The sequence below is a fragment of the Urocampus carinirostris genome, chromosome 2 (assembly GCF_059441175.1).
Source record: "Urocampus carinirostris isolate Australia breed hairy pipefish chromosome 2, RoL_Ucar_1.0, whole genome shotgun sequence".
Lineage (NCBI taxonomy): Eukaryota > Metazoa > Chordata > Actinopteri > Syngnathiformes > Syngnathidae > Urocampus > Urocampus carinirostris.
In genome coordinates, this window is record NC_142350.1 from 70,346,376 (window position 1) to 70,363,012 (window position 16,637).

At 42.4% G+C, this 16,637-nt stretch overlaps 1 protein-coding gene across 1 annotated transcript in view; it reads left to right on the forward strand.

Moving 5' to 3' along the window:
• Positions 1-926: 926 nt before the first annotated feature.
• tnfaip8l2b (tumor necrosis factor, alpha-induced protein 8-like 2b) overlaps positions 927-16,637 on the forward strand; it is an 18,671-nt gene continuing 2,960 nt past the window's right edge. Inside the window, exons 1-2 of the mRNA XM_088328164.1 lie at positions 927-1,231; positions 15,316-15,639. Coding sequence (XP_088184290.1) covers positions 15,322-15,639 — 318 coding nt within the window. The 5' untranslated portion in view covers positions 927-1,231; positions 15,316-15,321. The remainder of the gene's footprint in view (positions 1,232-15,315; positions 15,640-16,637) is intronic.

A 16,637-nucleotide genomic window follows, 5' to 3' on the forward strand; every position in this document is an offset into this window, starting at 1 on the left:
TTCCTTTAAAAAAAAATCTCATTGTGTTTATTTTTTCTGAGCTGTTACTTTTTACTTTATGTTCTCTATTTACCTTTTTCCTTTGTTTCTTTTTTTCTGTCTTTTTTTTGGAATTTTTCCTTCTTTTTTCTCTTTCTTTTGTTTCTTTTTTTCTCAGCAACTATTTCAATTTTGGTATTTTTTTCATTTTTGTTCTATTTCCCTACCTTCCCTTAAGTTAGTTTGTGCACAATTTTACATAATATTTGCTCATGTAGGGATTAGTAAAAAGAGAAGAGCCGCTTGGGACCTGAAAGAGCCGGTTCTCTTTAGTGAGCCGAGCCGAAGAAGCCGGTTCTCGACAAACTCTACTAACTTTACTCAACTTTGTTCTACTTCGACTCAACTTCAAAATACCGCATTTAGGACTCAACGTCAGGGGAACCCGTGTATTTTGACCTTCATGCACTGTAACTTTGACTTAAGTCGCTTCTTAATCAGCAATTTTGAGCCCTGATTTTTGTGAGCTGGCTCGATTTTCTTGTGCGCTGAGAATGTGCGAGCAGTGCGCAATTAGAGGGAACACTGGTTACCACTACTACTAAACAATCGTATTGTCCCCACCAATCTGATGTGATCACTTAGAAAAAAGCGAACTGGGGGGGCGAGAGGATTTCTTCTTCTGAAGGGGGACGTGACGGAATATAATTGAGCACTGGGTCAAATGAACTCATGTTTTTGTCCCGGTCCATTTTCGACCCAAACTTGCGTGTACAATTTTGAAAGGACTTCCGACACCGGTGGTTTTTCCGCGCGCTGCCCCGAGTCAAAGTTTGAACGCGAATGCGGCACTGACAGCTGCATTCCAGGCAAGGTGAACCCTAAACACACACACACAAAAGTCTAAGCCGCTCCCCTTTCAGCCCGCTGCATCTCTGGCTTACATTCTTTGTGTTTTCACTTGTCAGGACACGCAGACTTTTCCGACGTCAGCAGTCGGCAAAGCCATTGCGGGACGCTGCAACTTTTTGGTCTACGAGCCGAGAGTGAGACGGGCTCTCGAGCGCCGAGGGGTGTGTCCGTGCACGTCGAGTTCCTCAAGGAAGTACAAGCCTTCAGTATCTCGAGGCGGAGTGCCCGGACGCCGTTTATGGCAAACATGAGGCGTTGAGGGTCAAACCGGACCCCGTTTTCCACCTCATCTTCCACCGGACCCGACAGCCGCCCGAGGGGAGGGACGCCGCAGACTCAGGTAAGACCGCCGGGTCACGTTCCGGGGAGTTCGACTCCGACGGACTCAAAAACAAACAGAAGGTTTACCCCGCTGACACATACGCGCACCAGGTCGCTCGAGTCGAGATTGTGCCGCGCCGGAGAGTACGCGGTGCCGAAGGCCTGCGGCACCGAGAGACCGCCGGCTGTCAGTTTCACTTCCCGTGGGAGGGGCGTGGTCCACGCGGGGGTCTTGGGCAACGTCCGCTTGAGCAAGAGAGCTTCATACTTTCGACACCGCGAGTCGAAATGCTTTGAGGAAACGGTTGCGCGCGACTGGGAGGGGAAAAACAGAAATATTTTTCAGCCATTAACTCAAGAAAAGACACATAAGTAGCAGAACAATACCAGCTTTGGGTTATCGGCAGTGTTCCCTCTAAGCTGCGCGCGTGCGCAATTGTGCACTGCTCGCACGTTCTCAGCGCAGAAGAAAATCGAGCCAGCGCACAAAAATCAGGGCTCAAAATTGCTAATTAACAAGTGAATTAAGTCAATGTTACAGTGCATGAAGGTCAAAAGACACGGGTTCCCCTGACGTTGGGTCCTAAATGCGGTATTTTGAAGTTGGGTCAAAGTAGAACGAAGTTGAGTATAGTTAAGAGAGTTTTTCGAGAACCGGCTTCTTCGGCTCGGCTCAGTAAAAGGAACCGGCTCTTTCGGGTCCCAAACGGCCGATATTAAACAGGACAAAATAAACAGGAACAATACCGGACAGGGAACACAGGACTGATTCAAAACCCACGTCTTGCGGTGCAGAGGTTCGTTGACGGACTGAAAAAGAAGGAATGAGTTGTTGTTTTTTTTAATTGATCGAAACTTATGTTACGGCAATACTGTCCCCTGAGGTCATATCGTGACATGACAGTATTTGGTTACAATGTAGTTAATTAATTGTTGAATAGATTCAAAGAGTGAACTTCAAATTCAAGTTGAACCAAAGCAATAGAGAAGAAAGGTTTAAGAAACTAAGTTCATGCACAGTTTGAACATATAAGTTAGTCATGCTATGTGAAAAATAAACTTTCCCCATTTTTCAATTCTCATACAAATACAAATCCGTCAAATGTGTTGCCTTTCGCTCATTTCTTTGAGAATAAGTACAAAAAAACCGTAAAACCCTTAACATTTTCTAACTTTTTTGTCCCATTAAAATTCGATTTTCTGGACGGATGCAAGTGGGATGTTTCTAAAACCGAGCAGAAATTCGTTTTATATCAACGGGTTCTTACAAGTGACTCATCCCAGGAATGTCAAATATTTACTAGCTTAGCATCTCATCGTACACAAAACTTAAACGCTTAAAATCGGACAAATAAAAAATATAAAATATAAAATATAAAATATAAAATATATAATATATGACATATGACATATAAAATATAAAATATAAAATATAAAATACAAAATATTAATATTAATATTTAATATTTAATATTTGATAAAAGATATAAGATATAAGATATAAGATATAAGATATTAAATATTAAATATTAAATATTAAATATTAAATATTAAATATGAATTATGAAATATAATATAAAATATAAAATATAAAATATAAAATAAAATATAAAATCTGAAATATAAAATATAAAATATAAAATATAAAATATAAAATATTAATATTAATATAAAATATATGAAATATAAGATATTAAATATGAATATGAATATGAAATATGAAATATGAAATACGAAATATGAAATGTAAAATGTAAAATATGAAATATAAAATATAAAATAAAATCTGAAATATAAAATATAAAATATACAATATAAAATATGAATATTAATATAAAATATGAAATATAAAATATAAGGGCAGCACGGCGGCGTGTGCGGCACAGTTCTGAGGTCGTGGGAACCAGCCTTATTGTGCGGAGTTTGTATGTTCTCCCCGTGCTTGCGTGGGTTTCCTCCGGCACTCGGGTTTCCTCCCACATTCCAAAGACATGCATTTCAAGTGAATTGGCCGGTCCAAATTGTCCCTAGGTGTGAATGAGCGAGCGAGTTGTCTGTCCCCGTGTGCCCTGCGATTGGCTGGCAACCGGTTCAGGGTGTCCCCTGCCCACTGCCCGGAGATGGCTGGGATGGGCTCCAGCCCTCCCGCGACCCTAATAAGGATAAGCGGTACAGCTAATGAGATGAGATGTAAAATATGAAATATGACATATGACAAATGACATATGAAATCTGAAATATAAAATCTCATCTCATCTCATCAGCTGCACCGCTTATCCTCAGTAGGGTCGCGGGGATGCTGGAGCCCATCCCAGCAATCATCGGGCAGTGGGCAGGGGACACCCTGAACCGGTTGCCAGCCAATCGCAGGGCACACAGGGACAGACAACTCACTCACTCATTCACACCTAGGGACAATTTGGACCGGCCAATTCACCTGAAATGCATGTTTTTGGAATGTGGGAGGAAACCGGAGAGCCCGGAGGAAACCCACGCAAGCACGGGGAGAACATACAAACTCCGCACAGGAAGTCTGGAGCTGGATTTGAACCCACGCAGGAGGTTCCCATGACATGAATTGTGCCGCACACACGCTAACCACTGCGCTGCCTTGCTGCCCAAAATATAAAATATAAATGAATATTAATATAAAATATTAAAATATATATTTTTTAAATTAGAACCTGTTCTGGACCATCAATGCAATACAATTGGCCATTTTGCCATTTGGCCAATCAAATCCCAGAAAAGATAAGTCACCTGACCAAACACAGATAACAAATGAGTCGTGATTGGTCACTGACTGCCGTGTCATTTTAGCATATCAGTAAATTAAATTGATTTGGAATTGAATTCTTGTATAAATAAAAATTTTTAACGGTAAACCGGACAGAATCAAAACCCACATCTGGCGTGAAAAGACAGGAAGCCAGACTGACCAACGAGATCGATTCCAATTGCCCGAGTTGATATCGGACAGATGGGTCGATACCGGACAGGACGGGACAGACAGGATAGATTGTGAATCAGGATAGCAAAAATAAACAGGAGAATCTAGACAGGGACAAAAACTGTAGAAAATAATAAACAGGACAGAAAATAGACGGAATCAAAACTGGAAACCGAAATTAAACAAGACAAAATGAACGGGAACAATATCGGACAGGAAATACCAATAGGAGACAGGACCGAGTCGAAATCCCATGTCTTGCAGGGCAGAGGTTTGTTGACGGACTGCAAAGGAAAAATGGGAGCGCCGAGCTTAAAACAGACAGAAAGCCAATCTGTTAACGAGTTGCAGCTGGCGCCACACGGGCGGGGCCAATTGAGCCCCATGGCAACCGTGTTCTTGCAATAAAATGTTATTTTGCCAGCAAAGTGGCCTTGCGTTGATGTAAAGAATCGATTAGATATTGGAACTATCACAAATATATATATTTAAAAAAAACTGAAGTGAAAGTTTTGCTTGATATTATTCATCGCAGTATGATTTTTATTCTAACTTAGGCCAGCCATTCCAAGCTTGAGAGAGATAAACTAAAAAGAAAAATCCAATGCGATATTTTTAAACAAATACCGATAAGCATGGCTGACACTGCTATTGGTTAGTGTGTAAAAGGGAAAAGTGTGAAGCACATTGTGAAGCACTTTGGGAGGTCTTCATTGACTTGAAAAGCGCTATATCAATGCAAAAAATGCATAATATCACACATTCTCTGTTGTTTACTACACAATGGTAAAAGCTAGAAATACATATATTTTTTCGAATAAAATACGAGGTTCAAGCTTTCTTTTGATGTGTCCTTTGTCTATATAGCAGGGGTCTAGCTGAGAGCTATTTTTTGTTACTTTTTAGCACTAAAAGCACCTATGCATTTTAAAATGTTTCATGTTATAACTATGTTATTACCAGTGTTCAATAATGAGGGCTCAAAATTACTAATTAAGAAGCGACTTAAGTGCATGAAGGTAAAAATACACGGGTTCCCCTGACGTTGTGTCCTAAATGCGGTATTTTGAAGTCGAGTCGAAGTGGAATGAAGTTGAGTAAAGTCAGTAGAGTTTGTCGAGAACCGGCTTCTTCGGCTCGGCTCGCTAAAAGGAACCGGCTCTTTCGGGTCCTAAACGGCTCTTCGGGTTGCTTTTGCTTCTTTCATCCCAACATGACCAACTATGATGTAAAATGATGCACAAAATGACTTAAAGGAAGGGGGGAATAAAAAAAAATAAAAAAAATACCAAAATGAAAAAGTAGTGAAAAGCTGAGACAAAAAGAAACAAAAGGAAGAGAAAAAAAGAAGGAAAAATTTAGAAAAAAAGCCAGAAAAAAAGAAAAGAAAGACATGTAGGAAAAAGAAAATAGAAAAAAAGAAGAAAAAGAAGAAAAAGGTAACAGCTCGGAAAAAATAAACACAATGAGATTTTTTGAAAGGAATTTAAAAAAAAAAGTAGTTTTGGACATGTTTGATCATTAATTATCTTGCCAAACTTGGGATTATGAATGCTCACTGTTGTTTCAAGTGTTGCTCACCGACTTTGTGTGAACGCTCAGACCCGTAAGGAAAATTACAGGGAACATTGTTTATTACTATGTTATTACCTGGTTAATTATTTGAAGTAGGGTTTAATCGACTCTGTGAGCTATTTTCAGTACAGGCACCTCTGCTGCCCCTAGAGGGCACCACGTTGGAGACCCCTGCTGTATACCTCAAATTTATATTGTAAAAATGCAATAAAATGTTCGGATTATAGGAGATTACCGAAGGTCATTTAAACACAGGGTTTATAATAGTAAGGGAGTGATCCTTTTTTGAGGATATTTCCTTTTTTTCGGAGTAGTTTTCGCGTTTGCTGCTTACAATATGCGCAGTGTGGTGCGGTTTTACATGTGTTTACATGCGTGGGCTTGCTTCAGCTATGCCGCTCGCCTCCACAACAAATCTCTATCATTCTAGAGGACGTGGACTGGAGCTGGGGGGGGGGATTTGGGGCCGAGAGCTTCGGGGGGGGTGAACAAACTACGTCCCGAGGGCCAGTCGTGGTCGGTCAGGCTTCTTCATCCGAACCTGCCAGACAAAAGTGTCAAAATGCATAAAATAATAGTAAATGTAGTTGGTTGGATGGATCCCTTAAGCACTAATCAAAGACAAAAGAAACTAAATATGAATAAAATGATGACTCACAACACGTGGTAAGCTTTCTCTCCTGGCTTTGATCTCAATGATCTCCGGCAAAACTAACATCAAATGCAGGGTTGGGTAGGGTTACTTTAACTGGATTACTTTCAATTATTTTTGTATGACTCCAATAGCAAATATGCTAATAAAAGACAAAAGAAACTAAATAGGAATCAAATGATGACTCACAACAAGTGGTAAGCTTTCTCTCCTGGCTTTGATCTCTTTGATCTCCGGCAAATGCGACAAAAACAAAATGAAAATCAATCCAAACAGCTTGCCAACATCATTTTTGCCGTTCCATGTGTTCCGTTACTCCCCAAGCCTGCACAAAATGGAGTCATTTTATTCCTATTTAGTTTATTTTGTCTTTTATTAGCATATTTGGTTTTGGAGTAATCCAAAAGTCATTGAAAGTAATCAACTTATTTTAACTCGGGGGCCACACGATAGGACAAACATTTTCTCGGGGGCCAGACGAGTAGATTAAAGAGAATGAATAAAGGAGAGACATAAATAAGAGAAAGAGAGGGAGAGAAAACAGAGTGTTGGACAAGGAAATAGAGAAAAGAAGGAAGAGAGAGAGAGAGAGAGAGAGAACATGAGAAACAAAAGAGATAAAAAGAAAAATAGTGAGAGAGGGGGAAAGAGAGAGGAATAAATAAATCCAAAGAGAAATAGGAGAGAAAAGAGGAGAGAAATAGAGGTTAGAAAGAGAGAAGAGGACACCAAGAGTGAGAAAACAGAGAAAATGACAAAAGGAAGAAAGGGCAAAAGTAGGTAAAAAGACACAGAGAGAGACAAAGAGGAACAAAGAAAGAGAAAAAGAGAGACAGGAGAGAGAGACGAGAGTGGACATATTTCAACCTGCAGCTCGTTTTTCTCTTGCGCTTCCCCCAGCGTCGTCTCGCGGGCCGGATTCAATCCCTTAGCGGGCCTGATCCGGCCCGCGGGCCGCCTGTTTGGCATGTGTTCCACTTCACGATGGTGTCCCACTGATTGTTGATGCTTCACAAGAAATGACAGTTTTATATCTTGATGTTTGAGATCTGAAATGTGGCAAAAGGTTACAAAATTCAAGGGGGCCAAATAGTTTCGCAAGCCACTGTCACTGTGTATGATTGTCTTTATAACTGAATGGAATCAAGAACACGGGTCAAAAACCTTTTTCAAGCTGAGAGCTCATTTTTCAGTTACCGATTTAAATAAGAACTCATTTACAAATGCATATTAAACTGGTAGTCGTTACAATGTTATTATTGCGTTATTACCAGGTTGTCATTTTTAGAAACAGGGTACCGTATTTTCCGCACTATAAGGCGCACCGGGTTATAGGGCGCACCCTGAAAAAATTGTTTTTGGTCCTCTATTTTCCATACATAAGGCGCACCGGATTATAAGGCGCTACAATGGGAACGTGGACAAAACAATCAGATAGTTCAGTCCAACTTCTTACCCCCTTAACATTCCCGAAGCTTGCAAAGAAGCAAATACGTGTCTCGGACATATACGGAAACAGTGTCCGTACGATGTCACTCAAATGCATCGTTTCAAATATCATTCGGAAGGTTAAAGTCTTGGGATTCAAGAAATGCCAACCATTCCTTAGTTTCTATTTTCTTTTTCGCTCGCAACTTTACTGTGCATATGACAATAAACACTTGGAATTGAGTTTCCTTCAAAAATAGACACTCCATTCCATCCATGATCTGCACCGCTTATCACAGAAACATCGAGTTCAGTCTGAAACAGGATACAGGGAAAATATATAGCCGGAGTAGCTCACCGAAGTCGTTGTGTTCATAATAATGTGCAGCCAATGTCCTCTTATATCAGTGAGTGTAATAAATCCAGGAGAATAAAATATTTACAAATACAGAATAGAAAAAAATGCTTTCTCTATGCCGTCAGCCACGTGCTATACACGTTCATCTTTTTCGGCCAATTGCAGGCTTTGTTTTGCAGCTTAAGCCTATGCCAGCCTGTAAATGATAAAAAGGATCCGCCCCTTGACCTCCGAATAACTTTAGCCAATAGTGATCGATTCAAATGATGATTGACACATTGGTTAGCCAATGAAATGCCGGTAAATAAATCCCAGCATACACCGCGTACTACTTAGCGTTCGGGGGAAAAATCTAGTCGGCGGCTGCAACATTAGTTGGAAGACTTTGCGACTTAATATTGATCCATATATAAGGCGCACTGTATTATAAGGCGCATGGTCAGCTTTTGAAAAAAATAAAGGCTTTTAGGTGCGCCTTTTAGTGCGGAAACTACGGTAATTAAACAGCCGCATAAAGGCATGGAGTAGTTTATAGATTCGAATTCTAGGCTCGTTTTAATTCCAGGCCAGGTTGATCGACCTCTGATCCAGTTCAGAGGTATAAAACTCTTTATGGTTCTATTCTCTCCCAAGAAGCCATTAAAACTGCGCGTAGTGGCAAAATCCCAGTTTATTGTGGCTCCCTCGTCAGCCCCGCCAAAATAAAATGTTGACTTTTCTAAAAGTGTGTCATCAAACTGGCGATACCTCGGGGATTCGCAGCATGGAGTACTGATGACCTCTCCTGGGTTGTGTGTCTGTTTGTGTGCATGGGATAAGAAGAGCGCTAAATAACCCCAGTAGACGGTGAAATACTCTGCAGACGCTCGATTAATGCTGCTGTTTTCCTGGTTCGAGAGTCAGAAACACGAAGGTGTAAACAAAACTGGTGAATAAACATGCATTTATATAGCGTTTTATGGGGTCACGGGCAATGTTCCCTGTAATTATCCTCACGGGTCTGAGCGTTCACACAAAGTCGGTGAGCAACGCTTGAAACAACAGTGAGCAACCATAATCCCATGTGCGGCAACTCAATCATTATCAAACAAGTCCAAAACTTGACATCAATAGGAAATTATTTGAATGCAACACAAACTTTTTCTTCTTTTTTCCGTGTTTTTTTTCTACTTTTTTTTTTAATTACTTTTAAAAAAATCTCATTGTGTTTATTTTTTCCGAGCTGTTACTTTTTTCTTTTTGTTCTCTATTTACTTTTTTCCTAAATTTCTTTTTCTTTTTTTTTCTGGCTTTTTTCAAAACTTTTCCTTCTTTTTTCTCTTCCTTTTGTTTCTTTTTTTCTCAGCTTTTCACTACTTTTTCATTTTGGTATTTTTTTCTTTTTTGTTCTATTCCCCCCTTCCTTTAAGTCATTTTGTGCATAATTTTACATATTATTTGGTCATGCTGGGATTAAAGAAGCAAAAACAACCTGAAGAGCCGTTTAGGACCCAAAAAGAGCCGGTTCCTTTTCATGAGCGATTGACAAAGGAGCAAAGGAATTTGAATGTATTTTTAATGTTAAGTTAAGTTCTAAGTTGTATCATTGAACAAGATATTTTTATTTACAGCAAAATAATAAGTGCTGTATATGTGATTTAAGGTTTAAATTGAATATTCTTGTCTGTTTTTATTCATATTTATGTTCCAAAAACATTCAGGATTCTTTAGTGGCATCGTAACGACACCGCATCCGCACGTGTTCTCGACACGTATTTGCTTCTTTGCAAGCTTTGGGAATGTTAAGGGGGTAAGAAGTTGGACTGAACTATCTGACTCTTTTGTCCACGTTCCCATTGCAGCGCCTTATAATCCGGTGCGTCTTATGTATGTCAAATATAGGACCAAAAACTATTTTTTTGGGCGTGCGCCCTATAGTGCGGAAAATACGGTACTCATAGAAAGAGCCATATATGGCTCGCGAGCCATAGGTTCCCAATCCCTGGTGTATAGTCTAGTATACGTCATATATGAAGGAATAGGTACAGTGACTAAAACGTCAGAATATGATGTCCAGGGATGAGACAGTGTTGTTCATATTAACGGGTCATTCACAACAAGAATGTCAAATGGTCTTGCGGGCCGGATATGATTACACGGGGGGCCGGACATGGCCCGTGGGCCGGGAGTTTGACACAGGTGTTCTAAGGGGCTCGGTGTCTTGCGCTTGCAGGATATTTAACTGGGAGGAGCAGGGAATCGAACCTAGGACCTCTTTGGTCCTGAGATGACAGTTCCAACTCCTAAACTGATAGAAGAGTCAGCCATGCAAGGCGCCTCTGTGCTTATAAGGGGTTCGGTGTCTTGCGCTTGCAGGACATTTAACTCTGAGGAGCAGGGAATCGAACCTAGGACCTCTTTGGTCCCGAGACGACGGTTGCAACTCCTAAACCGATAGAAGAGTCAGCCATGAAAGGCGCCTCCATGCTTATAAGGGGTTCAGATTCAGGGTGACACAACACCGTTTTCTGTTCAACAGCAGGGCCTGACAGCTTTCACTGGTTTACCCTTGCCGCATCATAGAACGCGTTTAAGATCAAAGCGGCGCTGCCAGCGAGCGGCTGCCTTTTCCAGCAGCTGCCCTGTTACCTCTCACTTTTTGTGATTTATTGTTTTATTGTCTGCTCCTATCTTCGGTGTTTTTCTTCCCGTTTGACAACTCCAATTTGGATGACTTTCTATCCTATGGACATGGGTTTTAGCGCACGAAAATGCGTTTATTCGAGGAATCAACTCCCTGCCCTGAAGAATTCTCGTGCCGGCGTGATGAGCGGGCCTATGGTGGAAAAAGAGCCGGAGCTAGCCAAGCAGCTCGCAGCGTTATAAGTCTTTGGTACCATCCGTAATCATGGTAAATGTGAAACTCACTCAAATAAGACCAACGAGTGCTGGTGGAAAACATCGAAGCGCACAGGGAGCGCAGTTGCTATGTTTTGCGGAAACGTGGCTCACGTTTAGCATTCCGGACGCTAACGTGTAGCCACCCGGAGCTACCCGGAGCAATCCGGCTTCAGCGGCGCTATACAGAGACACGGAAGCCTGCGGGAATCGGAGAGGAGGCGGACTCGCTAACACGAGGTGGTGTATCCCTGGACACAAAGAAAAGATTTCCATCTGCCGCAGGGATGTCGAACTTTTGGACTAGCGCGTGACGTCATCCACTCCGCTACAAGCACCCCTAGGGCATCATGTTAATCTGTAAATAAACAACGGGGTAGACTGCTGGAAGTGTGAATTTCCCTACGGGGATGAAGAAAGTATCTATTTATCTAAATATCCCACTATCCTTTTACAACACTCTCAACTCATCACCAACAAGAGTTCTAGCTTCCACTAGATTTCGACCTCTTTCCTGCAGTGCACCCATAACACCGCCATTTTAAACCCCTAGGAAACCGAACCATTTGGTGGATTTACACTGATGTTATGTGAACAGTACGCATGTGATACTTAAGCTGGATTTACACAAATTGCTTCACCGACCCGACTGAGTTTATGCCAAAGTCAACTGGGGGGAATGTATTTTGCATTGTATATGATCAGACGGGATCAAGACCGGAGGGGATTTTAGGTTCAGAGCTTTGGGGGGGAGTGTCTGGCTGGTTAAAAATAAAAAATCAGTTTAACTGAAGTGATTGAGGGTTATTCTATAGTGTTTCAGGACTGTCACTTCCCATTTCTCAAAGTCAACTTTATTGTCAATTCTGCAGCATAAACAGAATTGAAATGAGGTTACTCTCAAGCCGACGCGTGGAGAAGACAGGAAAAAAACCAGGATGCCAGGACACACTACAATAAGACACACAAGTAGACGGTACAACATGTCATCTAATTGGCTCTCGATCAGTATTTCAACCCAGTCCTGTCTGTCCCCTTTTGTCAGTCCGTCTGCGAACCTCAGTTAACACTAGGCAAGCCTTTCTCGACCCTGACTTCCACCTGTTTTTTGCTCCCGTCTGTCCCCCGGCTTCGACCCGTTTTTGATCCTGACCACGTCTACTCTAACACTAATAATATACATGCTAGTTTAAATAAACAGTAAGTAGAGGCAAAGTATTTTGAATACATTAAATACAATACCGTTTTTATGGATTTAAACTCCTCGGTAGTTTCTCATGTTGGGAATTAAATATTAAAATCTACCGTTGACCAAATTGTTTGAATGAGTTATCAGACTCCATTGACCAAACACAACCTACATTCACCCAACAATGCGCGCTCGTTTCTTGATGGAAAAGATGAACAAGAGAAAGGCGACATTCTCACACGGGGGCAGATTTGATTTCATTATTAATTTAACTAAGTGTACTCCATCAAAAATGGCAGAATTAGTCGAATTAGTGTCGTCGGAGTCTCTGGGAAGCCCTCTCTTCAAGTCCCCTGGCTTCCTTTATTTCGGCCCCCGCCTTTCCGCAAGATTGTATGCCGACTCCTCCCATGGGCGTGCCAATGAAGCCCAACCTGGGCGTCGCGATGTCTGGAAAACTCAAAAACAACACCGAGCGTTTCTACGTCATCAGGGCCTTGTTCTCAAAACCGTCCTCCGTCAGAATCCTGTTATCAAAATTCCCTAGTCAAAATATTCTGCATTTGGAACGACGTGACCAGTCATTGAGCTATAGCCTACTCGGTGAAAATCTTCATTGCACTCCATAAATGTAACTTGTATTCAATCTTATAAAATCCTTTAGAGTCAAATGTGTAAAATCCTTCACTACCCTCGAGGGAGAAACGGCTTTGGTCGATCGATAGATTTGAACGCAGAGTAAGTAGAAGAGGTTAGTTTTCAATACAAATCTTTGAAGATAGAGTTCTTACAAGGAAATCAAACATTTCCCCAGTCTATTTGTGTGACATTTTCATAATCATCGTCAACTTGTCTGAAAGTAGGTCAGGACTTGTGACGATCCCGTCCCGTCAGAACAGCCGACAGCCGCCACCTCTGTCGAATTTCCAAACGTGTTTTCCTTCCCATTGAAGCGCCTACCGGGACTTTCATTTTATTTTTAGTTTCCCCGGTTGCGTAAGGAGCAAACTCATCAATGGAGATGACGAGGTTTTATACGGGACCGATATAAACATTTAAAAATTCATGGACGGCCAACATTGTTCCTGTCACTTGCCAACGGAAACATTAAAACGAGATAAATGTGTCAACTACTTCTATTGCTGTATTGAGTCCAGGATTTTATACATTTGACTCTAAAGGATTTTATACGATTGAATACAAGTTACATTTATGGAGTGCAATGAAGATTTTCACCGAGTAGGCTTAAGTTCAATGAGCAGTGAAAGTTAAGGGCACCTTGGTAGAAAATATTGTTTACAGGAATGGCGGGAACGGGACGTGTGGCTGATAAGATAGTCAGCACATCCGAAGAACAAAGAAAGGCCCTGATGACGGAGGACAGCAGGCATTGTTTGAGAAAAGCTCTCCGCTGTTTTGAGTTTTCCGTCATTTGGTATTCATTCTTGTACTTTTATAGCAGTACAAGAATGTACGTTTGAGCACCAAGAATCTATGATCTTTGACCACTTAAGTGCTCACATAATACCCGAAAATACACATGTCAAGGAATCACGACGAGATTTTATATGTATCCATTCATCCATCCATCCATCATCTGCACCGCTTATCCTCAGTAGGGTCAAGGAGGCCCTGGAGCCAGCTATCTTCGGGCAGTGGGCAGGGGACACCCTGAACTGGTCATGCACGTTGGGCAGCAGTCTGGCGTGGAAAGACAGGAAGCCAGAGAGCGAAGGGATCGATTCCAAATGCCCGAGTGGATATCGGACAGAAGGGGTCGATACCGGACGGACAGGATTGATAAGGAATCAGGAAATCGAAAATAAACAGGACGTGGGAACGAAAAGAGAATGATAAACAGGACAAAAATAGACGGGCACAAAACTAGAACTCGATATTAAACAGGACAAAAATAAACGGGAACAATACCGAACTGGAAATACCAACAGGAAAACAGAACCGAGTCTGAACCCACGTCTTGCGGGGCAGAGGTTCGTTGACGGACTGACAAAGGAAAAATGAAAGCACTGAGCTTAGAAAGACAGAAAAGCAATCTGTCAATGAGCCACAGCTGGCGCCACACGGGCGGGGCCAATTGGGCGCCGTGGCAACCGTGACATTTGCCGATTTATCTCAACATTCGTTTTATCTTATTTTCCTCTTTTCAGTCTTATATCACTCAACATTGTCATTGCATTTTACTCATTTTTTAAGAATTTCAATCCTAAAGAACTATTTTTGTAAAGGTTTTTTTTTTTTGTACTCAACTTGTCCTGCTTATCTGGATCGTCTCGGTCTGTGGTAGCAGAGGACATCGTTGCATATTCTACAAAATCTGTCTCGCTATGTGTAACACTCTGTTTGTGAGGTTTATTATTGTGAAATAAGGAAAATTGCAATCATTAATGAGTGGAGCAATTGGCTGATGTCGACAGGTACGTCCTGGAGTATCACGTCCAATCACGTTCTTGTCATGATTACCGATGTTATGCACCTGTGCCAACTGCCTCGGACTCTGATTGGCTCCCTGTCCCTATTTAAACCCACTCCTTTCTGTCCCCTGTTGTCAGTCCGTCTGGGAACCTTAGTGAACACTAAGCAAGCCTTTTATGACCCTGACTCCCACCTGTTTTTTGCTCCTGTCTGTCCCCCGGCTTCGATCCATTTTTGAACCTGACTGCGTCTACTCTCCCGTCCCGACTTTCGACCTCTTTTGTCCCCGACCACTCTCCTTTCCGGGCTTACGACTCGCTTCCGACCACGTTTTTTGCTCTCATGTCCCGGCTACTGACCCGTTTTCCGTTCCCGACACCGTCATCGCTCGCCACAGAAGTCCCACTTCCGCGTTTAGAGCGACCTGCTTCCCGCGCCCAGCGATCACCTGATCATGGGCGCAACCCTTTCCCTTTCTTCCAATAAAACTTGAGAGAAACGCAACGCAAGCGGGTCCTGTCTCCGTTCTGGTTCTGACAGTTCGAAACAATGTTCACTAGGTTGTTATCAATGGCAAAAAAGACAGTGGTCATCCCAATTCCGAACAGCAACCTATATTAACATCCTGATTTGATTTTCAGACAGCCATGGAGCACTTCAGCTCCCGAGACACGGCCTTAAAGGTCCAGAAGAAGATCTTGAGCAGCATGGCCACCAAGACCTCCGTGCAGATGTTCATAGACGACACCACCAGCGAGATCCTGGACGAGCTCTACCGCGTGTCGAAGGAATATTCCGGCAACAAGAGCGAAGCCCACAAGGTGATCAAGGACCTGATCAAGATCGCCGTCAAGATGGGCGTCCTGTTTCACAACAATCGCTTCAGCACCGAAGAACTGGTCTTGGCCCAGGACTTCAAAAAGAAGCTGCGCCAGGGGGCCATGACTGCTATCAGTTTCTACGAGGTAGGGACGGTCCTCACCTGGTCTGACTTCAGAACCTGCTATCTTATCCTAACGTCGAGCTGGAACTTAAATATGTATTTTTTCTTTAAACTAAACAAAGGATAGCTGGGATGGGCTCCAGCAACCCCGCGGCCCTACTGAGGATAAGCGGTGCAGATAATGGATGGATGGATGGAAATAACAGGCAAAAACGACCTAAGTGATAATCTCATCTCATCTCATCTCATTAGCTGCACCGCTTATCCTCAGTAGGGTCGCGGGGGTGCTGGAGCCCATCCCAGCAATCATCGGGCAGTGGGCAGGGGACACCCTGAACTGGTTGCCAGGCAATCGCAGGGCACACAGGGACAGACAACTCGCTCGCTCATTCACACCTAGGGACAATTTGGACCAGCCAATCCACCTGAAATGCACGTTTTTGGAATGTGGGAGGAAACCGGAGTGCCCGGAGGAAACCCACGCAAGCACGGGGAGAACATACAAACTCCGCACAGTTAGGCCGGGAGCTGGATTTGAACCCACGCAGGAGGTTCCCTTGACCTCAGAACTGTGCCCCAACCGCGCCGCCAATGTTTTGTTTTACTAAATTTTAGTTTATTTAGTCTATTTTTAGTTTTTTTATATACCACTAGGAGGCACTAAATAGTACACAATGTCCCTTTAAATATGTCTTAACAATGCCCGAATGAGTTCAATGAGCCCTTATGCCTTCTTTTCCACTGCACCTATCTCATTTTATCTGACATTATCAGAGCTGTTTGGTGCGGAACACATTCGTTTTGAGGAATGGCAGTTGGGAGGGAGTGCTGGAGACCAACGTCATACTTGTCCCACAGGTTGTTTAGCACGAAAATGATGAAAGTTAGAGAAGACTCATTGAGTGGAGCCCAAACTAACCCAAACCTCCAAAACGATTAAAAAGAAGAGTACGTCTAAGAAATGCACGTACATCATGAACAAGCTGATTAAGGTTGGAATCATAACTTAAAGCCAGGAGA